The sequence below is a fragment of the Mercenaria mercenaria genome, chromosome 12, assembly GCF_021730395.1.
Source record: "Mercenaria mercenaria strain notata chromosome 12, MADL_Memer_1, whole genome shotgun sequence".
Lineage (NCBI taxonomy): Eukaryota > Metazoa > Mollusca > Bivalvia > Venerida > Veneridae > Mercenaria > Mercenaria mercenaria.
In genome coordinates this window covers 15,446,818-15,471,508 of record NC_069372.1, presented here as the reverse complement: position 1 = coordinate 15,471,508, position 24,691 = coordinate 15,446,818, and the positions used below count along the sequence as shown (strand labels likewise).

At 37.3% G+C, this 24,691-nt stretch overlaps 1 protein-coding gene across 4 annotated transcripts in view; it reads left to right on the top strand.

The window, feature by feature from the left end:
* LOC123533626 (golgin subfamily A member 3-like) overlaps window positions 1-24,691 on the top strand; it is a 46,808-nt gene that overhangs the window by 17,036 nt on the left and 5,081 nt on the right. For 3 of the 4 annotated variants that reach the window (XM_045315353.2, XM_045315351.2, XM_045315350.2), the window contains 11 exons: window positions 4,979-5,178; window positions 10,087-10,228; window positions 10,759-10,880; window positions 13,122-15,869; window positions 16,701-16,932; window positions 17,462-17,676; window positions 18,506-18,784; window positions 19,502-19,618; window positions 20,774-20,899; window positions 21,678-21,817; window positions 22,160-22,273. In XM_045315353.2, coding sequence (XP_045171288.2) covers window positions 4,979-5,178; window positions 10,087-10,228; window positions 10,759-10,880; window positions 13,122-15,869; window positions 16,701-16,932; window positions 17,462-17,676; window positions 18,506-18,784; window positions 19,502-19,618; window positions 20,774-20,899; window positions 21,678-21,817; window positions 22,160-22,273 — 4,435 coding nt within the window. The remainder of the gene's footprint in view (window positions 1-4,978; window positions 5,179-10,086; window positions 10,229-10,758; window positions 10,881-13,121; window positions 15,870-16,700; window positions 16,933-17,461; window positions 17,677-18,505; window positions 18,785-19,501; window positions 19,619-20,773; window positions 20,900-21,677; window positions 21,818-22,159; window positions 22,274-24,691) is intronic. The other variant, XM_045315354.2, reaches the window with a different exon arrangement.

The following is a 24,691-nucleotide window of genomic DNA, read 5'->3' as shown; positions in this document are numbered from 1 at the left end:
GTTAAACCCAACAAAATAAATAAATAAATAGTTTAATGGCACAGTTGTTATTAATGTTAGGAAATGGTAATAATCGACAGTCCATAGGGCTTGTAAGAACTACATTATCTATTGACTCTCATTACGGTATGTGGTCAGTGGTGCTTATTTACAGTACCAATCCTTGCCTGGTTTTGTCTTGGTGCCCACTTCTGTTTACAGAAATGCCAGAGGCACTCTAATAGCCTTATTACAGAAAAGTTTTAGTCTGACTTTTTAGCTCACCTGTCAGGTAGTGACAAGGTGAGCTTTTGTGATCACCCTTCGTCCGTCGTCTGTGCGTCCGTCCGTCCGTCAACAATTTCATGCCTGCACGATAGTGGTTTCGTTTATGATTTTATTTTAACCAAACTTGCACACAACTTGTATCACCATAAGATCTCGGTTCCTTTCTTGAACTGGCTAGATCCCATTATAGGTTCCAGAGTTATGGCCCCTGAAAGGGCTATTTTGACCTTGTCTGCACAATAGAAGCTTCATTTATGATTTGAATTTAATCAAACTTACACAAAACTTGTGTCACCATAAGATCTTGGTTCCTTTCTTGAACCTGCCAGATCCCATTATGGGTTCCAGAGTTATGGCCCCTGAAAGGGCCAGAATTAGCTATTTTGACCTTGTCTGCACAATAGCAGCTTCATTTATGATTTGAATTTAATCTAACTTGCACAAAACTTGTGTCACCATAAGATCTTGGTTCCTTTCTTGAACCTGCCAGATCCCATTATGGGTTCCAGAGTTATGGCCCCTGAAAGGGCCAGAATTAGCTATTTTGACCTTGTCTGCACAATAGCAGCTTCATTTATGATTTGAATTTAATCTAACTTGCACAAAACTTGTGTCACCATAAGATCTTGGTTCCTTTCTTGAACCGCCCAGATCCAATAATGGGTTCCAGAGTTATGGCCCCTGAAAGGGCCAGAATTAGCTATTTTGACCTTGTCTGCACAATAGCAGCTTCGTTTACGATTTTGATTTTAACCTATCTTGCACACAACTTGTATCACCACAAGATCTTGGTTCCTTTCTTGAACTGGCCAGATTCCATTATGGGTTCCGGAGTAATGTCCCCTGAAAGGGCCAGAATTAGCTATTTTGACCATATCTGCACAATAGCAGCTTCATTTATGATTCGATTTTAACCAAACTTGCACACAACTTGTATCACCACAAGATCTTGGTTCCTTTCTTGAACTGGCCAGATTTCCTCATGGGTTCCAGAGTTATGGCCCCTTAAAGGTCCAAAATTGGCTATTTTGGCTTTTGCAGCCATATACAGACTTCATTTATGGTTTTATTTGACACAAACTTCCAAAATAACTTCAACAACAATAATTCTTGGATTTCATGACAAATCAGATCTAAGCATAGGTTTAGAGTTATTTTATATCTGATTACCTCCCCTGATTGTAATCAAAATGGATTTATATCAGTAAGTACTTAGAGGACTTATTTGAAATTTCATTATTGTCATTAGTTGAACTCGGCCAATCAGAGTAGATAACTATGGACTGATTTTATGTCAAATTACCTCCCTTTTATTTCAAATTAAAATGGGTATATCTCCGTAACTAATGAAGATACTGATCTGAAATTTCATTTATATAAACAGATTTATTTGGCAGATCCTTCTTTTGTTCGCTTACAATAATTTTTTTTTTTAATTACTTTCCTTTTTATGTTACTATTAATAGCTTATATTTAGTAACTTTTTTATTATTGGCCGTAGGGAAAAACCGAGACCACTTTTCTGTGGTACAACATGGATGGTACCTCCAATTTTTAGGTGTATTTTGACATATCTGTACCTTGTAAGAATTTTTTTTTTCTTTTTGGTTAAATTTCTTCCCTTTGTTTTTAGCTCACCTGTCACAAAGTGACAAGGTGAGCTTTTGTGATCGCGCGGTGTCCGTCGTCCGTCGTCCGTCCGTGCGTCCGTAAACTTTTGCTTGTGACCACTCTACAGGTCACATTTTTCATGGGATCTTTATGAAAGTTGGTCAGAATGTTCGTCTTGATGATATCTAGGTCAAGTTCGAAACTGGGTCACGTGCCATCAAAAACTAGGTCAGTAGGTCTAAAAATAGAAAAACCTTGTGACCTCTCTAGAGGCCATATATTTCACAAGATCTTCATGAAAATTGGTCAGAATGTTTATCTTGATGATATCTAGGTCAAGTTTGAAACTGGGTCACGTGCCATCAAAAACTAGGTCAGTAGGTCTAAAAATAGAAAAACCTTGTGACCTCTCTAGAGGCCATATATTTCACAAGATCTTCATGAAAATTTGTCAGAATGTTCACCTTGATGATATCTAGGTCAAGTTCGAAACTGGGTCACGTGCCTTCAAAAACTAGGTCAGTAGGTCAAATAATAGAAAAACCTTGTGACCTCTCTAAAGGCCATATTTTTCATGGGATCTGTATGAAAGTTGTAGTGAGTGTTCATCTTGATGATATCTAGGTCAGGTTCGAAAGTGGGTCACATGCGGTCAAAAACTAGGTCAGTAGGTCTAAAAATAGAAAAACCTTGTGACTTCTCTAGAGGCCATATATTTCATGAGATCTTCATGAAAATTGGTCAGAATGTTCATCTTGATGATATCTAGGTCAGGTTCGAAAGTGGGTCACGTGCCATCAAAAACTAGGTCAGTAGGTCTAAAAATAGAAAAACCTTGTGACCTCTCTAGAGGCCATATATTTCACAAGATCTTCATGAAAATTGGTCAGAATGTTCACCTTGATGATATCTAGGTCAAGTTCGAAACTGGGTCACGTGCCTTCAAAAACTAGGTCAGTAGGTCAAATAATAGAAAAACCTTGTGACTTCTCTAGAGGCCATATATTTCACAAGATCTTCATGAAAATTGGTCAGAATGTTTATCTTGATGATATCTAGGTCAAGTTTGAAACTGGGTTACGTGCCATCAAAAACTAGGTCAGTAGGTCTAAAAATAGAAAAACCTTGTGACCTCTCTAGAGGCCATATATTTCACAAGATCTTCATGAAAATTGGTCAGAATGTTCACCTTGATGATATCTAGGTCAAGTTCGAAACTGGGTCACGTGCCTTCAAAAACTAGGTCAGTAGGTCAAATAATAGAAAAACCTTGTGACCTCTCTAGAGGCCATATTTTTCATGGGATCTGTATGAAAGTTAGTCTGAATGTTCATCTTGATGATATCTAGGTCGAGTTAGAAAGTGGGTCACGTACCTTCAAAAACTAGGTCAGTAGGTCAAATAATAGAAAAACCTTGTGACCTCTCTAAAGGCCATATTTTTCATGGGATCTGTATGAAAATTGGTCTGAATGTTCATCTTGATGATATCTAAGTCGAGTTCGAAACTGGATCAACTGCGGTCAAAAACTAGGTCAGTAGGTCTAAAAATAGAAAAACCTTGTGACCTCTCTAGAGGCCATACTTGTGAATGGATCTTCATGAAAATTGGTCAGAATGTTCACCTTGATGATATCTAGGTCAGTTTCGAAACTGGGTCAACTGCGGTCAAAAACTAGGTCAGTAGGTCAAATAATAAAAAAAACCTTGTGACCTCTCTAGAGGCCATACTTTTCATGGGATCTGTATGAAAGTTGGTCTGAATGTTCATCTTGATGATATCTAGGTCAAATTTGAAACTGGGTCAACTGCGGTCAAAAACTAGGTCAGTAGGTCTAAAATTATTAAAATCTTTTGACCTCTCTAGAGGCCATATTTTTCAATGGATCTTCATGAAAATTGATCTGATGTTCACCTTGATGATATCTAGGTCAGTTTCGAAACTGGGTCACATGCGGTCAAAAACTAGGCCAGTAGGTCTAAAAATAGAAAAACCTTGTGACCTCTCTAGAGGCCATATTTTTCATGAGATCTTCATGAAAATTAGTGAGAATGTTCACCTTGATGATATCTAGGTAAAGTTCAAAACAGGGTCACATACCTTCGAAAACTAGGTCAATAGGTCAAATAATAGAAAAACCTTGTGACCTCTCTAGAGACCATATTTTTCAATGGATCTTCATGAAAATTGGTCAGAATTTTTATCTTGATAATACCTAGGTCATGTTCAAAACTAGGTCACTATGTCAAATAATAGAAAAAAACGACGTCATACTCAAAACTGGGTCATGTGGGAAGAGGTGAGCGATTCAGGACCATCATGGTCCTCTTGTTACTGTCCTTTAGACTTAGATATTTTTAACAGGTGAGCGATATAGGTCCATCATGGCCCTCTTGTTTAACCTTTACCTTGCTAAATTTCTATAATACACTTGTCCATTATTCTATTTGGGCAGTACCAGTTATTAATTGATGGGGTGTTCACTGAAAATTTACTGACTGAATTATAATAATAACTGAACAGTGCAGACCATGATCAGCCTGCATGAATGTGCAGGCTGATCTTGGGTCTGCACTGGTCGCAAAGGCAGAATCTCTTGCTGCCACTAGGCTAAAGGTTTATGATATAAGATGGACATGAACTTACAAAACAATTATCTTTGCTTTATGCTATTGCTTAACTTGCTGTAAATAAGCATTGACACTGAACTGCTGGATTTCAAAAGGATAAATGAGCCGTGCCATGAGAAAACCAACATAGTGGGTTTGTGACCAGCATGGATCCAGACCAGCCTGCGCAGTCTGGTCAGGATCCATGCTGTTCACTAACAGTTTCTCCAATTCCAATAGGCTTTAAAAGCGAACAGCATGGATCCAGACCAGCTTGCGCATCCGCGCAGTCTGGTCTGGATCCATGCTGTCGCAAACCCACCCATGTTGGTTTTTTCATGGCACGGCTCAAATTACTTTGTTTACCAGAAACATTCAGCTTTTGTTTATAATCAGTATACAATTATCTAGTCATATATATTGCTTTGGGAGTCTCGGTCATGAAATGAAAGAAAAATATGAAAATTTTCAAAATGTGTATGTTTAAACAGACCGCAACAGTAGCAGAGAAGTTGAACACTTTATAGCGCAGCCAAGTCGTGTAAAAGTAACACACGTGTACAACCAGACAGTTTGGTCGCAGGTACCGGCCACAGCCTCCTATGATACACCACATATCAGTAAACCACAGGTGAAACTGTCCGCCAGTGATATTGTGGTTAAGGGGACTGATATTAATACCCTACAACAGGTTTGTATTGGCTTCTCGTATAGTCTACATTATCATACAAAATTTAATGTGGGTAGATATTTTGAGACAAATCATATTGTACTGTTTTAGGTGTCACCTATTTATAAAAAAAAAAATGGGAGACCTACTTATTTCTAATGGGCTGCATAGGCATAAAACGTGTCAATAAATTCTCTGTATACTGCGAAATCACTGATTGTCATGGCAGATTAATTTTCATGGTTGAGTCAATCTACGAAAAGTTAGCTTCAGTGAAGCAGTATAATTCACATTGATCTTATGTTAAGCATCAAATACCACAAATTTATATCCCAATCAATAGCTAAAATGACTAAAACTTCGAAATTTCATGCCCATGAAATTTTGTTTCACTGTAACGCATAAAGACAGTACAAATGTATGAAAATATCTTACCACATATACACAGGTATAGAGCATGCTTTTCATATACAGTAATGCTAGATTGCACTTTTGATAGAATGGGTGAGAAATGGTTTTAAATTTTCTATACTTTAACTTTTAAATTGTTCGAGTCAAGAATATTGAAAATACTTGCATAATATGATTTAGTGATGCAGATTCTGCATACATGAATTGTTGTTAAAACAAACAGTAAACAAGCTAGAAGGTAAGTCAAAACAACTTTTTGCACAAATAGAGTCATATTGTCTTGAACACATTTGTTTCAGGCATTTTAGCTGGTCTTAGTAAGAGGCAGACCTCTTGTGGTTATGGGTCAGCTTCCACATGTTCAAGGTCACTAGGCTTAGTAGGCTCAGATATCGTATTTGTGTCGGTGTAAAGTTTTATGACAAGAATCAGATCACACGAGCCATGCCATGAGAAAACCAACATAGTGGCTTTGCGGCCAGCATGGATCCAGACCAGTCTGCGCATCCGCGCAGTCTGGTCAGGATCCATGCTGTTCGCTTTCAAAGCCTAATGGAATTAGAGAAACTAATAGCGAACAGAATGGATCCTGACCAGGCTGGTTTGGATCCATGCTGGTTGCAAAGCCACTATGTTGGTTTTCTCATGGCACGGCTCATATAAGGATTGATCTTGGTAGTGTCAGATACTCGGAAGGTCAAAGACCTTGGGGTCAGATTTTGTAAGTTTTGGTTCAAGTTAAAAGGCATTCTTCTCAGTTTCACTGTATCTTCTTATACTATCTTGTAGTGTTTCTGAGTATACTTCATACCCACTCCCTATTAAATCTCTACCCACCAAACTTCTGCCCCAACACTATTACACCCGTCTTTTCTTCCTAGGTCAAGTTCAAAACTGAGTTTCCAGAAGTCAGAAACTACCGGTAGGTCACTAGATAAGGTCATCGAAAAACCCTGTTATCACTTTTTAGAGTCCTCAATTTTGACCTGATCATCATAAAACTTTGTCAGAATTTTTGTCTATATGAGGTCTAGGTCAAGTTAAAAACTTTTTTTACTTGAGTTAAAAATACTAGGCCACTAGGTCAACCCATAAACACCTTGTTTACATTCTAAAGGTCACAATTCTATCATCACATACTTTTATCAAAGTGTCTGTCTCCATGAAATCTGGGTTAAGATTAAAACTGGAGGTCAGTAACTAGGTTACTAGGTCAAATCATACAAAAATCTAATAAATGCCACATATTGTCACGATACAATAGACTGGCAGATTTGAAGGTCAGTTAAAGCATTTTCATCAGCAGTTCATACTCGTAGTTTGATGCCATACCCTCCCTTAAATTCTTATTGCCCAACACATTATACCTTTCAGATCAAGTTCAACTGAGTATCTCAGAATAGAATAGAGGTCAAATAGTCATCGAAAATATCACTTTTAGAGCTCAATTTGACTGGGTCACTAACTTTGTCAGAAATATGAGTCTAGGTCAAGTTAAAACAATGAGTAAAAATACCATAGGTCAACCATAAACTACATCTAAGGCAAAATACTACTTTATCAAAAATCGAGATTAAAACTGGAGGCAGTAACTAGGTTATAGTCTACATCAAATCTAATAATGCACATTTAGCTCACCGTCAAAAGTGACAAGGCTGAGCTTTGTGATTCGAGGCGTCTGTCCAAACCGCCCTCAGTAAACTTGCTTGTGACCACTCTAGAGGTCACATTTTCATGGGATCTTTATGAAAGTTGGTCAGAATGTTCATCTTGATAATATCTAGGTCAAGTTCGAAACTGGGTCACGTGCGGTCGGAAACTAGGTCAGTAGGTCTAAAAATAGAAAAACCTTGTGACCTCTCTAGAGGCCATACTTTTCAATGGATCTTCATGAAAATTGGTCAGAATGTTTACCTTGATAATATCTAGGTCAAGTTCGAAACTGGGTCACGTGCTATTAAAAACTAGTCAGTAGGTCAAATAATAGAAAAAACCTGTGACCTCTCTAGAGGTCACATGTTTCATGGGATCTGTATGAAAGTTGGTTGAATGTTCATCTTAATATATCTAGGTCAAGTTTGAAAATGGGTAACTGCGGTCAAAAACTAGGTCAGTAGGTCTAAAAATAGGAAAAACCTTGTGACCCTCTAGATGCCGTACTTTTCAATGGATCTTCATCAAAATTGGTCAGAATGTTCACCTTGATCATATCTAGGTCAAGTTTGAAACTGGATCACGTGCTATCAAAAACTAGGTCAGTAGGTCAAATAATAGAAAAAACCTGTGACCTCTCTAGAGGCCATATTTTTCATGGGATCTGTATGAAAGTTGGTCTGAATGTTCACCTTGATATATCTAGGTCAGGGTTCAAAATGGGTACATGCGTCAAAAACTAGGTCATGTAGGTCTAAAAATAGAAAAACCTTTGACCACTTAGAGCCATATTTTTCAATGGATCTTCATGAAAATTTGTCGAATGTTCATCTTGAGATATCTAAATAAGTTGAAACTGGTCACGTGTGGTCAAACTAGGCAGTAGTATAAATAGAAAAACCTGTGACCTTAGCCATCTCATAATCTTCGAAATTGTAGAATGTCACCTTGTAATATCTAGTCAATTCAAAACTGGACTGTGCTTCAAAACTAGTCATTAGTCAATAATAAAAACCTATGCTTTAGAAGCCATATTTTCAATGGATCTTCATGAAAATTGCAGTGGAACAGTGAGCAATCAGACATCATGGTCCTTGTTTCTACATTATAAGTCTTTGTAAATGCTTGTCTCTAGAATGTAAGATGTTCAAACTAGATTAAACTATATCATCATAAAATATACACAGAATTAAGGTCAAAACTAGGTTTCACAAGGTTTAAAACTAGGTCACTAGTTCAAATTATAGAAAAACCTTGTTGATACTCCAGAGGTCAAATTTTCAACTTGATCTTCACAAAACTCAGAATGTTTGTCAGTATGAAATCTAGGTCAGGTATAGAACTTTTATCTAAATCAAAACACTAGGTCACTATGTTAAGTCATAGAAAAACATTGTTAACACCTTAGAGGCTACATTTTATATTTGATTTTCAAAAAAAAATAGAATGTTTCTCATTATAAAATCTGGGTAAAGTTCAAAACTGGGTTAAACAAGATCTGAAACTAGGTCATCATGGAAAAGAGTTCTTGACACTCTAGAGGTCACAGATTCAACATACTCTTCTTAAAACTATGTCAGAATATTTATTTAAAAGCTAGAATAAATTCATAAGTGGGTCACATGGGTAAAGAATCTAGATCACTAGAATAAATTATTTAAAAACTTGGTAAATGTTCTATCTGATTTACAGGAAACATAGTCAGAATGGTTTGTCCATATGTAATCTAGGTTAAGAAATACGCAAATATCTGTGTTACAGGCCCCTCAAGGCCCTCATGTTTTTAGCTCACCTGTCACATAGTGACAAGGTGAGCTTTTGTGATCACCCTTCGTCCGTCGTCAGTCTGTGCGTCAATCCGTGCGTGTATCAACAATTTCTTGTCTGCACGATAGTGGTTTCATTTATGATTTTATTTTAACCAAACTTGCACACAACTTGTTTCACCATAAGATCTTAGTTCCTTTCTTGAACTGGCCAGATCCCATTATGGGTTCCAGAGTTATGGCCCCTGAAAGGGCCAAAATCAGCTATTTTGACCTTGTCTGCACAGTAGCAGCTTTATTTATGATTTGATTTTTACCAAACTTGCACACAACTTGTATCACCATAAGATCTTGGTTCCTTTCTTGAACTGGCCAGATTCTGTTGTGGGTTCCAGAGTGATGGCCACTGAAAGGCCAGAATTAGCTATTTTGACCTTGTCTGCATAAAAGCAGCTTCATTTATGATTTTATTTTAACCAAACTTGCACATAACTTGTATCACCATAAGATCTTGATTCCTTTCTTGAACTGGCCCGATTCCTTTATGGGTTCCAGAGTGATAAGATCTCGATTCCTTTTTATACGCCCGAAGAGACACCTCGGTGTCCGTCTGTCTGTTGGTTAGCAATTTCCCTTCCGCTCTGTGACTCTTGAACCCCTTGAAGGATTTCAAAATCTTTTGTCAAAAACTGCTGGTCCGTTTTCAAAAACAATTTTTCACAAATGTTTCTTGGGTGACCCTCTACCGAATTCCTTCAAATAATTTTGATTCATTGAAAAAGTGGCCGCCTGTGGGAGGGGCTCATTTTCCCATATGGCTATGCAAAAAACTTCTTTTATGAAACTACTGGTCTGATTTGAAAATAATTTTATTTGAAGTAACTTTAAGAAAATTTCAACTATATTTTCACATAATTCTTTTGATTGATCTTGATTATGATTTTTTGACCTTCTTGTCCTTAAGTGCAATGATAACAGGTGAGCGATATAGGGCCATTATGGCCATCTTGTTTGACTTGTGTCTTATATCTCAGTCATGTTGTTTCTTTCTATCTCTCATTCTAGACCTGTTACCTACTGTTAAGCTACTCTATTACAGATATCATCAAACACAACTGCAGCAAGACAGTACCACAGACCTAGCAGGATGGCAGATAAAGGAACTGATGCTGGGAATGGGAATCCATCAGAACCATTTGAGTCTGTAGCAGAGGCCTTACACTTACAGCAGTCTGTTATAGGTATGATATTAGCGGCAATATTTTTCTGTATCCAGCTGGCTTACAGAAGGTCAGTGGTTCTACCCAGGTGCCGGCTCGTGATGAAATAATGCAAGAAGGGGCACCTGGGGTCTTCCTCCACCATTAAAGCTGGAAAGTCGCAATATGACCTATCATGTGTCAGTGCGACGTTAAATCCAACAACAACAACAAAAAAGTATCTTTCGGTGTAAAACACTGTTTTCTGGGCTTTAGACAATTAGGTTATTTCATAGTGATTTATTTTGTGATATGTGATCTGCCTTTTATTATTGTGTGACCAAGACATAATGTTATGAACTTTTATGATATAAGATCATACATGACAGAAAGATAGCACAGGAAATTTTTGAAGTTCAAATCCTACTTCACTCATTTCTAGGTTTATTGATGTAAATACCAGTGTTCAAAATACTTGTAACAAAATTCATGAAGTTTTAAACTTTTCTTCGCAGAAGATAAACCAGATGATTATTATTCATTGATAATTTATAGTAGCTGATTTCCTACAGGTAATAGTGGAAACATAACACCAGTATCTGCGGATGTGGTAGCTCAAATTGTTGCTGAGGCTGAACGTAAAATAAAGTTAGGTCAGGCTGTGACGCCGACTCCACTAGACGCACATATACAGGTAAGTCCAGGGTTCTACACATCATGATGATAACTGAACTTTATAAGAAAATCTTTTTTAGGCTATCTTTAAAATAACATTTGTTTGCAGTAACAGGACCTACCTGTGAAAATAGCTGCAACTCAACTTTTTTTTTTTCTGACTAGTCTTATGAAATTTTGTTCCCCTATATGATTATATGCAAAAATTCCCTACATACCTACCCATACAAAAAACTTTGAGTTGTGTTACTGCAAACAATTTTTAGCTCGACTATTCGAAGAATAAGTAGAGCTATCCTACTCACCACGGCGTCGGCGTCACACCTTGGTTAAGTTTTTCGTACCAGTCCACATTTTGACAAAGTCTTTCGAGATAAAGCTTTGAAACTTTCAACACTTATTTACCATCACCATGGCCAGTTATAGGCAAGAGTACATAACTCCATCAAAGATTTTGGCTGAATTATGGCCCCTTTTGACTTAGAAATCATGGTTAAGTTTTTCGTACCAGTTCATATTTTGACAAAGTCTTTTAAGATAAAGCTTTGAAACTTTCAACACTTGTTTACCATCACCATTGCCAGTTATAGGCAAGAGTACATAACTCCATCAAGGATTTTGGCTGAATTATGGCCCCTTTTGACTTAGAAATCATGGTTAAGTTTTTCGTACCAGTTCATATTTTGACAAAGTCTTTTAAGATAAAGCTTTGAAACTTTCAACACTTGTTTACCATCACCATGGCCAGTTATAGGCAAGAGTACATAACTCCATCAAGGATTTTGGCTGAATTATGGCCCCTTTCGACTTAGAAATCTTGGTTAAGTTTTTCGTACCAGTTCATTTTTTGGGACAAAGTCTTTTGAGATAAAGCTTTGAAACTTTAAAACACTTGTTAACCATCACCATGCCCAGTTATAGGCAAGAGCAATAACTCCATCAAGGATTTTGGCTGAATTATGGCCCTTTTTGACTTAGAAATCTGGGTTAATATTTCGTACAGTTCATATTTTGACAAAGTCTTTTGAGATAAGCTTTGAAACTTTCAACACTGTTTACCATCACCATATCCAGTTATAGGCAAGAGTACATTACTCCATCAAGGATTTTGGCTGAATTATGGCCCCTTTTGATTTTAGAAATCTTGGTTAAGTTTTCCATCCCAGTTCATATTTTTTGTAAAGTGTTTGATATATGGCTTTGAAACTTTTATCACTTGTTTAGTATAATAGTCTCTATCTGTAGGAAAGAGTACAAAAACTCTGTCATCTATTTTGGCTGAATTATGGCCCTTCTGGACTTCGAAATTGGTTCTGTTTTCATACAAGTCCACGTTTTGTCAAAACTATTTGACATATGGCTTTTAAACTTTGAACACTTGTTTATCATTATGATTTCCATCTGTAGGCAAGAGTACATAACTATTTTAACTGAATTATGGCCCTTTTTGGACTTTGAAATTGGTTCATACATTGCCATTTAGTGCAAGACTTATCGAAATCAAAGAAATACAGGAACATTGTTTGTCTAATCTATTTATTTCTTTTGTCTGAATATCTGTGGAAATATTTTGACCCCCTTCTTCAATCAATTCTTCGAATAGTCGAGCGCGCTGTCATCAGACAGCTCTTGTTTAATTACAGCCTCATGTTTAAAGTATTTATGTATGATAAAATAGTAGTGTACAATTAGAGTACAATTGAGCACTTTAGGACTAACATTGCCTTTCAAAATTTGGAAATTTTAGATTCTGGTTTTGTCAAAATTAAAAACATTGAAATAAAGAAGAATATTCTTGGGACATTTGTTCGACTTTGAACAAAATTTTGGATGTCTGAAAAACCAGCTGTCTCAAATTACACTGCAGTTACACAACTTTAGGTTACGTTTAATAGTTTACAATATTTAGTGTACAAATGTACTTGCATTGCTTCAAAGTGCATTATTATCTGGAAGATTGATATGCAGATAGTTCATACATGTATTTTGTACAGAGAGTAAGATGGTTGCACAATAGTGTTTGCTCTTCATTCTTTTTTCTCCCTTAAACTGTCCATCTGAGCCTCATAAATTCTTTATGTGAGGAAGCCATCCAGCTGGCTTATTGAAGGTCGATGGTTCTGTCCGTGTGCTTGTCCATGCATGTTGGGATACCTGGGGTCTTGCTCCACCATCAAAGCTGGAAAGTTGCCATATGACCTGCAATTGTGTTGGTGCGACATTAAACCCAACAAAATTAATAAATATTTTTTATTTGCAGAAATCTCCATCATTTGGGACATCAACCACAGCAGGAGCAGCTACAGATCAACCAGACCAACCCTCATTCAGTCTTCCTCCAGCACCAAGGCTCCCTGATGCCGCCACAACCAGGGAACTCATCCGTATTCACTCCCTGGATATCACACGTTCCTCAGGCGGAACTGCAAGAGAACAAGAACCAACATCTCTTCCACAACAGCCACCTGGTTTACCATCTCCACACACAAACAGTGCAGGTAGAGAAACAAATCCCCAATCTGGTGATATATCATTGCCAAACAGGGTTCCCATTAGCCATGTGCCAAATGAACAAAAAACTCATATACCTCAAACTACAGCAAGTGCACAAAATACAAGACCAGTACCTACACAGGGCATGGAAAATGTTCCTGATGATAATCAAAGTGTAGCAAGCTTCAATAGTGAACTGGAATCTTTGACAGAGAATGCTACAGACAGTTTCTTGCAGTCACTTCCACCATTAAGACATGTAAATCTAAGTGACATAATGCCCGAACCTAAAGTACAAGATATGCAACACTCTCCTCCTGTGAAGGAGACTTCATTTAGACCCTTGAATGTTAAAGTTGATGCTGTGCAAAGTGATGTTATGCAACAAAGCCCAGCCTTTCAAACATTTGTGACAGACAGTGGTGTGTTCTCACCAGAATCAGTAGGAGTTGTTTCCCCTGCTTCAAATACTCTTCCTCAAAATAAAACCAGGTTTGTCATTCCAAAACCAGGTCCTCTATTCCAGAGTACACCAAGAAAGGCTATAAACATTAGAGAACATTTACAAAAGCCAGTTCATTCCAGTAATACTGAAACTAGTTCGCAGATTGAAGAAGTCCGAAGGGAAAAAGCGAAACTTGAAGGCCAGTTGGAGATGCTCTCTATTGAAGCTCAAGCAACTTTGCAAGAAAGAGCAGAGCTACAAGCACAAGTAGCATCTCTTAAACTTAAACTGATGAGCCAGAAGACTCAGAGAAATGATGCAGAAAATGATGTGCTGAAAGCTGATCTTGAAAGTCTGAAACAGTTGAGAATCTCCCTGGAACAGTCAGTGTCTGACCTACAGAGACAACTTGAAGAAAGATCTGAAGAGGGACGGAATCTACAAGAAGACCTAAACCAGTCACAAGAACAGTGTGACAAACTGAATCTCAGAATGACAGAAATAAGGGATGAATTGAGGACAAAAGAGGTCACTATTCAGGCTCTTAAGAATAAAGTAGCAGAACTCTATGTGGAAGTACAGACTTCAATGCATACTAAAATGGAAGCTGATAATGAGGCGAGGTCAGCTAAAAGCGAACTTGTGTCTCTGCAGAGTACAAAAGACTGGTACCAGCAGCAGTTAGAAATCGCTTCAAAGGCCAGGTCAGAACTTCAGAAAGAATTGACCATGTTACAAGCACAAGCTGTGTCACAGTCAAGTATCATTGATAGATTAAAATCTGAAAACACAAAACTTAGACAGCAGTTTACAGACATTCAGAATAAAGCTCTGAAAGAAAAGGAACTGCTTGCTAAACATTTAGAGACTATAGAAAGTGACATGATGGACAGGGAAGCAGCATTTCAAGAAATCCAGAGAGAAAGATCATTTTTGGAAGATACATTTAACACAAAAATTCAAACTGCAGAGGATGAAAAGAATAGGATCAGTTTATTGATGCAGATGACAAATGATCTAGAAAACCAACTTGACAAAGCACACAGTGACTTAAAGAAGAAACAAAACCAGATTATTCAGTTAGAAACTGAAAATATTGAGTTGATGAAAAAACTTAGTTTGTCACAAGAAACTGTTACAGAGAAAGAGACTATGGTTGAAGATTTAAAACATAATTTGATTGAATTAGATGCTAGGCTAAAGGCTTTTCAGAACAGTATGGTGAATAAAGATACTGAAATTCTTCAACTGAAGGAAGAAAAAGCAAAGACTGAGATAGCACTGAATGCTGCATTGCTGGAAAAGTCTTCAGTAGATAAAGTTCTAGATGGACTGAAATCTGACATGGGGAAGGTTGAATCAAGTTTCAAACTTATGAGGCAGGAATTGAACACAAAGTCATTGGAAGTGACTAAGATAAGGTCTGATGGTAAGAGTTCAGAAGAACAGGTTGAAAAATTGAAAACTGAACTTGAAAATGAAAGGAGAAGCTATGAGCTTACTAAATCTGAATTTGAAAACAAATCTGAGCATATTAATGAACTACAAGGTCAGAAAGTTAAGTTAGAGAGTGAAGTATTGGTGCTTAGGGAAAAATTGTCTTCCATGGAAGTTTCACATGAGGAGGCAATGAGGGAAAAACAGATTCTTGATACAGAGTTGGGTGCTACTCGAGAAAAACTTGAAGAAGTTAATCAGAAACTGCGAAGTGAAAATGAAGTAGAACAAGAAAGGTTGCAGAAATCTAGTGTTGATGATAGTGAATTTAAAAAAGTGCAGGATGAATGTGTTCAGCTGAGAGAAAAAGTTGAAGAAATGAGTAAAGATGGTAAAAAGGATTTGATGAAGCAGAAAGCTAAATCTGCTAAACTCAGTCAAGATTTAAATGCTGTGAAAACTGAACTCATGGAACGTCAGAAAACATTTGATGAGAATATTGAATTACTTAGTGCTAAGCTTCGGGAAGTGGCGACAGAAAAAGAAAAATTGGAAACAGAATTGACAATGGTACATAGGAAGTATGAATTCAGTATGCTGGAACAGAAGGACCAAATTGGAGCAGAACTACAGGTAATGATTAGAAATATATTGTAATTGTTACTGTAACAGTATTGGTTTTCCAGTAGTACTTCTGTTATGGAGGTCAGTAAAATTTACAGTTTTCTGGGTTATTAAACAGGCATTCTGTTTCCTTCTTCATTTAAGTCATTTTTACTTCCACTGAAAAGTGGCAGACACAATATTTGCTAAATTAGTTTAATATTTGAATATTCTCGGACAGAAAGAGTATACTGTGAAATGGTTTAACTTTGAGGGCATGACATTTCTAGGTTTTAACCACCTCGATAGCCTTGTGGTAGAGTGTCCGCTTGGAGTGGGGGAGGTCGTGGGTTCGATCCCCGGCCACGTCATAACAAAATCGTGAAAAATGGTACCAGTAGCTCCCTTGCTTAGCACTCATCATTAAAAGGGGAAACTGGCTTCTTCTGTCATACCCTCGTGGCGATGGATTCCATCAGGAATGAGGAGTCAAGAGTGATCAATATGAGTTGTAGAACTTCCTTCGCAATCGACCTGAAATCAAATATGTATAAACTATTTCTAGGTTTTGACCAAAATGGCTGTTTTATGGGGATAAAAATTTGTGGCTTTTTACTTTAAGGAATAAAATGCAAAGAAATTTTATTTGTTCATTGGGAATTTATTTTGTTGATTGATGCAACTATGAAATAAGCAAAATTTAGTCCACCGCAAAAATATAAAATTTCACTGAAGAGAGTTCCAGAGGAAAATGGTTGCGAACGCTTTTCTATAATTATCATTACTGAATATATACATGTTTATGCAGGTTAAAAATTCCTTCAAGTTCCAGAAATTGTAAAGATTTGTCTTGAATTACAGAAATTGGCATCAGAACTACACCAGGTCCGTCTGGACAAACATACGTTAGAGTCTCAGTTTGCAGAGCTTCAGCATGCACGAGATTCCGACCTCAACCAGTACCATCAGCAGTTGTCTGCCCTTGAGGAGGATTTACGTCTTGCTCTAGAGTCACAGAGAGAGACAGCTGTAACGGAAGAGACTAATACAGAACTGCTGCTGAAACTGGAGAAAGAGAAAGGCAGATTGGCAGGTAGGTGTAGAAGGAGAAGACAGTTAGGCATGGCATGCTTATTATACACCAGAATAAAGTTTATGGGAGTCATGCATAGGATCAGTCTGTAATTCCTGTTCAGAAGCTGTTCTTTGAAACAGAATGACAGATTTCCCATTAAGTACACATTGATGTTCATCTTGATTATAAGGTGAAAATCAGTTATGACCCAGGTAAGTTCATCCCTTGTCAAGGTCATGGTCAAATTTCTCACTTCACATGTATGTCAGCACCATGTCTTCTAAAACTGGATTTTCATTAAATAAGTGTTATAGTATACAGGAATGAGTGGGAGAGAACTTGTTTGGCAATAATCTTAAAAGTTTATTATTATTGATTTTTCAGCATATTTGATTGGAGAATGCCTCAGTATTCTTGTTCGATCACTTGAAACTTTCCATTTAATTTAATGCCCTATCGAGGATATTTTTCAACTGTACATTCTCTGAATGGTGATCTGTCGACTAATTGAATGAGAGAAAAGATTAATAGTTCTGTATTATATCAGGTCTGATGCAGAGTAATGCCACACTGAAGCAGCATGTAGCACAACTTGAGGAAGCTCTGGCCTCCAGGGAGTCTACCCTGGTAGAGATGCAGGCCCAGTGGACACAGAACATGAGAGAGAAAGAGTTGGAGTCTCACGAGAGCCTCAAGAGGGTGCAGGCACTCGAGGAAAGTCTACAGAAAGAGAAAGATGGTCAGAGGGAAATTAGAAAACAAGTAAGACTTTTGATATTTCTTATCAAAGAGTTTGCAACCATTTCATCACTATGTTTGTTTGAAACTGAGGGGATGTAACATACATGCGGTATCATATCAGTGTTCACAAAAATTGACAAGTTCTTTCTTTCATAACATAAATGATGAAATTTAAGTGTTTGCATTTCCATATATAGTTGGACAGCTCTTTATATTAATTATTTGAACATTTCGGTATAACCAGTGATTTATATAAATACAAAAATAGAAGTGGAAGACCTGGAAGCTTAGAGCACAGATGATGTAAAATGAGTTACACACTGCAAAGCAAGTCACCTGCAAATTGACACTATTATGGACAGATTTTTCCTGATAAATTTGTTTTGACATTTGAGCCGTGCCATGAGAAAACCAACATAGTGGGTTTGCGCAGTCTGGTCAGGATCCATGCTGTTCGCTTTCATAGCCTATTGGAATTAGAGAAACTGTTAGCGAACAGCATGGATCCTGACCAGACGCAGGCTGGTCTGGATCCATGCTGGTCGCAAACCCACTATGTTGGTTTTCTCATGGCACAGCTCATTTCTCAGTAGCAAAACCGCTTGATGGGCTTTATTCATACAACACTGCGCTATCCCAATCACGTGATTAGCACAACGAAATGTGCCGTGATGTTTAGGTTTTACAAACCGTGCAAAATCGGTGTACAGGGTGAAAACTGGGTACACAGTCAAGCCCAGTTACTTACTCAGCCTTCTTTATTAGTTCAGTAGGGATGTCATTGAATACTTGGTACTTTGTCATATATCAGATAGTCATTTAATACAACTCACATGTTATCTTTATATAGATTGGCCTAAAGATCACAGATAACAAGAAGTTGAAGCGTCTTAATGATGCTCTCAAACAGGACCAGGATCAGTTGAAGCAGGATGTATCCCTGCGTGAACAGGAAATTTCCATGCTACAGACTGAGCTAGAAACCAGCAAAGAGGAAGTGATAGCTAGACAGGCAGAGATTACCTCCCTTGAGACAGAGAACAAGTCTGTCCAGAGGGAGTTAGAGCGGGTACAACAACAGTTGTATGATAACCTGGCCAGGGAACCAGTCATCCAAGAACAAATTAAGGTAATAGCTTAGATTCGGCTTTAACTGACTTCATAATTATTAAAATATCATCTTTGAACATAAAAACTTGAAATATGTCTGCATGACATGGGTGCCTCTTAAAATAGCAGACTGTCTTTGAACGGCTTTTCAAGAGTAATGAAGGGCAGTAACTTTGGGAGTTATATTCACTGTAGAATTCCTGTATTTAAATACATTCATACATCATTAGAAATCACCTTTGAAAGTTCCTCCTAAAATTAAAAAGTGTGTATACCAAAAAGATACTGACTGAATGGCAAACAGTTAAGATCTTGATCAGACTGCACATATGATCTCCACTGGTCACAAAAGCAGAACCAATCGTGTCCAGCATGATAAGGGTTAATACTTTTTAAATACAATATTACGCTTACTTAAAAAGGGGACTAAAACAAACCCAATTTATTTACAGTTCCGGACATTAAATAGAATATGTTGCCAGCCATGAATTGGACTCCTTCTTATTTAATCAAGCTTATTACGTAGCTTGAATTACTTCAAACAAACAACCAGAAGTACTTTGTTGACAAATGCTATTACCAATTTTATTTTAACAAACTCCACTTTTACATGAATTTGAATAATCGCTAATAAACTGTAATTGTGTTTATAGATTTTTTCTGCTCTGCTGAAAATTCTTCAAAAAGAAAAATAGATATTTTCTTGACAGAAATTAAGGTGTTTATTACCTTTCAGAGTCTGGAATGGCAGTTAGAACTGAAATCAAAGGAACTGGAAGCTGTTCAAACGCAGGCAAAGCATTCAGAAGATAGACTTCTGGCTGAGACAGAGAGCATCAGACATCTTCTACATGTACGTCTATAGATAACTTAACTTGTCTTTTAATCCGGTTCACATAATATATCAACGGCAAACAGTTTTGTTATCATCTACATGTTATATTATGACATAAAGTCAAACTTCATTCACTTGAACTTGACAGGAACGGAAAAATTTATTCGAGCAATCAGTAATTCAAGCCATTGAAAAATTTGCTGGGACCTGACAAAGAATTCGAGCGAAGGGCGGTGTTCAGATTTTCACTGTTCGAGCAAATGAAGGTTGACTGTATTTTCACTGTGTGTTTCAGACAGATGTATACTGCAATCTTATATACTAGATAAGCCTTGAATGCATATCAGATAACTTCTATCACACTTACTAGTAATAGGTTATTTCTTGATAGTACTGAAGTATTAGCTCGACTATTCGAAGAATAGGGGAGCTATCCTACTCGCCCCAGCGTTGGCGTGAGCGTGAGCGTTAGCGTGAGCATGAGCGTCACACGAACGTTAAAGTTTGCATACCACCCCAAATATTTTCAAAGTCCATTGAGATATTGCTTTCATATTTTGCATACTTCTTTACCATCATGACCCCAGTCTGTAAAAAGGAGGAGGCAACTCTATCAAGCATTTTGACTGAATTATGGCCCCTTTTCGACTTAGAATAAATGTTACAGTTTGCGTACCACCCCAAATATTTTCAAAGCCCATTGAGATATTGCTTTCATATTTTGCATACTTGTTTACCATCATGACCTCCGTCTGTAAAAAGGAGGAGGCAACTCTATCAAGCATTTTGACTGAATTATGGCCCCTTTTCGACTTAGAATATGCTTATTGTAATGTTAAAGTTTTACTCATTGCTTATATTATACTATCAAGCACTGAGAATAGTCGAGCGCGCTGTCCATTGACAGCTCTTGTTTTTGTTAACTTGTAGCAAAATTCTACAGTTTGTTTAGCAAAATCTGTTTATGTGTCATGGTTTTCAGGGACTGTGAGTATTCATGGAAATATCTTAATGTAGTTCTTTACTACAAGTAAATAATTCATAACATGCCAAAGAAAAAGAAATAATATATATTTTTTTGTATTTGTTTGTGGAATGCAAGCTGTATTACATACTGATCAATGTTTCTGATCAATGTTTCTAGGGTATGTAATAAAATGCTTTAACTTTTAGGAAAAGACAAGTGAGATAGAGAATTTGAAGATAGATATTGCCACTATGAAACATGATAAACAAGTACAACAGGCAAAGGTCTCTGAACTGAGAAGTGCTCTCAAATCTTCTATCCAGTATCACAAGGTAAGTCAGCTATAGTATAGTGTTATTTACATGTTTAAAACATATATCCAATGCCATATTGTAATTCAGTCATTGTGTATAATATTATGTGATTGTTACATACTTATTTAATAACTCTGTTAAGTTTCAGTGGAACCTGAAACGTCAGTTTTTCACCCAGGCTTAATGACAAAAATTTGTATCGTTTTATAGAATAATTATAGGTGTAGATGCATATATAATATAAAAGATTATGTTATTAAGAGTGCAAGAGAACAGTGTTTGACCATTTTTTACCAGCACTCGTCTGGTGAAAACACTAGAAACATGAGAGGATACTTTATATAACTTTTATCAAGTTTCTGACAGTTATTATTTTGATATCAGTACACAGTTTCTAACTGGGAAGGTATACTCATACTGCTTTCATTAGCTTGACTATTCGAAGAATAGGGGAGCTATCCTACTCGCCCCGGCGTCGGCATTAGCACACAACTGTTAAAAGTTTGAGTACCACCCCAAATATTTTCAAAGTCCAATGAGATATTGCTTTCATATTTTGCATACTTGTTTGCCATCATGACACCAGTCTGTAAACTGGAGCAGACAACTCTTTCAAGCATTTTGACTGAATTATGGCCCCTTTTCGACTTATGCTTATTGTAATGTTAAAGTTTTACTCATAGCTTATATTATACTATCAAGCACCGAGAATAGTCGAGAGCGCTGTCAACTGACAGCTCTTGTTTTAGAAATTCCCCTTTGTTTCCATATACTACTTTAACCTTTGATGTTACAGTTAATTCAGAAGATGAGCAAGCTTCAGTCTGTGAGTGGTTCAGGAGATGCTGGTACAACAGAATTACCTCCCTTACCTTTTGATATTGCTGACATGGATAAACTGCTGCAAGAAACTACAGTCAGGGCATTGGAGAGCAAGTATGTTATCTCCTCCTTAACTTAATGAATGATAGGATATGTAGAAGAATGATGATGGGATTTGTAGCAGTCTTTGTATTACTAGTAAATCATCTTCTAAACAAGTTAAAGTAACTGTGGTATTTGAGGTATTTAGAGTTATTTCCCTTTTATCAATATGCAGAGTCCATTAGAATTGACATTTATTACTTTTTCTGAATTCAGTAGTAGAGGCGGTTGTGGAGAGCATGTTGATAGCTTAATATATTGAGAGATAATTGGAGATGGAATTGTGAAATTTCTATAATTTTGAGACTTTCAAGGTGACTGTATTCCATTTATACTGGAATTTTATTTTTACAGACCATTAGACAACCTACAAAACTGTTTACTGAATCTTCGATCAGAAATCTCCGGGCTTCAGGCACAAATGGATGTACATAACAGTACAATAGAGACCTCAACCAATACCTGGAGGTTTGTTGCATTTCTTAATACATTCTAGTGTGTTGTTGTACTTTAAATATCTATAGGGGAACCTCTGTGGTCAAGTGGTTAAGGTCGCTGACTTCCAGTCACTCACCCCTCATCGGTGTGGGTTCAAGCCTTGCTTGGGCCTTTGAATTCTTCTTGTGAGGAAGTCATCCAGCTGGCTTACAGAAGGTTGGTGGTTCTACCCAGGGCCAGGTGCCCGCTTGTGATGAAATTATGCATGGAGGAGCACCTGGGATCAAAGCTGGAAAGTCGCCTTATGACCTATAATTGTGTCGATGCAATGTGAAATCCAACAAAATAGATAAATTAAATATTCATATCCAAGATTAAGGATGAAGTGCTGAACGTTATCAAACGCTGCTTGATGACCAGGAAGGTAGATGTGTCAAGTGTTCATTTTTTCTACGTACAATTCATTAGATTTTGATGAATTTCTGGAATGTATTTTGGACAAACAAAGCTTGCAAACACCACCACATTGCAGACGTCTTCACATTGAGCTTTTATGCAAATGGATACCACTTAGACTGATTATCAGCACAAAGTATTGCATCAGTTTTACTATATATACAGAATTTCAAAGGTTTTTATGCTATTTTTAGCTCACCTGTCATGAAGTGACAAGGTGAGCTTTTGTGATCGCGCAGCGTCCGTCGTCCGTCTGTGCGTCCGTTCGTGCGTGCGTAAACTTTTCCTTGTGACATCTCTAGAGGTCACATTTTTCATGGGATCTTTATGAAAATGAGTCAGAATGTTCATCTTGGTAAATTCTAGGTCAAGTTCGAAACTGGGTCACATGCCATCAAAAACTAGGTCAGTAGGTCTAGAAATAGAAAAACCTTGTGACCTCTCTAGAGGCCATAATTTTCAATGGATCTTCATGAAAATTGGTCAGAATGTTCACCTTGATGATATCTAGGTCAAGTTTGAAACTGGGTCACGTGCCTTCAAAAACTTGGTCAGTAGGTCTAAAAAAAGAAAAACCTTGTGACCTCTCTAGAGGCCATATATTTCATCTTGATGATATCTAGGTCAAGTTCGAAACTGGGTCACGTGCGGTCAAAAACTAGGTCAGTAGGTCTAAAAATAGAAAAACCTTGTGACCTCTCTAGAGGCCATATATTTCATAAAATCTTCATGAAAATTGGTCAGAATGTTCACCTTGATGATATCTAGGTCAGGTTTGAAAGTGGGTCACGTGCCATCAAAAACTAGGTCAGTAGGTCAAATAATAGAAAAACCTTGTGACCTCTCTGAAGGCCATATTTTTCAATGGATCTTCATGAAAGTTGGTCTGAATGTTCATCTTGATGATATCTAGGTCGAGTTCGAAACAGGGTCATGTGCGGTCAAAAGCTAGGTCAGTAGGTCTAAAAATAGAAAAACCTTGTGACCTCTCTAGAGGCCATACTTGTGAATGGATCTCCATAGAAATTGGTCAGAATGTTCATCTTGATGATATCTAGGTCAAGATCGAAACTGGGTCACGTGCCATCAAAAAGTAGGTCAGTAGGTCAAATAATGAAAAAACCTTATGACCTCTCTAGAGGCCATATTTTTCATGGGATCTGTATGAAAGTTGGTCTGAATGTTTATCTTGATGATATCTAGGTCAGGTTTGAAACTGAGTCAACTGCGATCGAAAACTAGGTCAGTAGGTCTTGAAATAGAAAACCTTGTGACCTCTTTAGAGGCCATACCCTTGAATGGATCTTCATGAAAATTGGTCAGAATGTTCACCTTGATGATATCTAGGTCAAGTTTGAAACTGGGTCACGTGCCTTAAAAAACTAGGTCAATAGGTCAAATAATAGAAAAACCTTGTGACCTCTCTAGAGACCATATTTTTCAATGGATCTTCATGAAAATTGGTCAGAATTTTTATCTTGATAATATATAGGTCAAGTTCAAAACTGGGTCACATGAGCTCAAAAACTAGGTCACTATGTCAAATAATAGAAAAAACGACGTCATACTCAAAACTGGATCATGTGGGAAGAGGTGAGCGATTCAGGACCATCATGGTCCTCTTGTTAGATTGAGGGATGAAGTATAAACTTATTGTAATTACCAATGTTCTTTTGAGACATTATTTATTTCCAGTAGAATAAATTTCATTTTATATTCAAACAGAATATTGATTCTCGGCGGCCGAGTTATTGTCACTGATTTTGAAACATTTGCCCCTCACTGCTGTAAATGGGATTCCCGATTGAGGTATTCTTTTATGATGAAGCCATCCACTTGGCATACAGACCGGTGGTTTAACCCAGGTATCAGCCTGTGATGAGTTACTGGTAATGCCCAGTAGAATATTCATATTGCCAGGATGCTATATGTGGGCCTCCTTGGCTGAGTGGTCATGGTCACTTAGTTTGAAACACTTGCACCGGTTGCTGT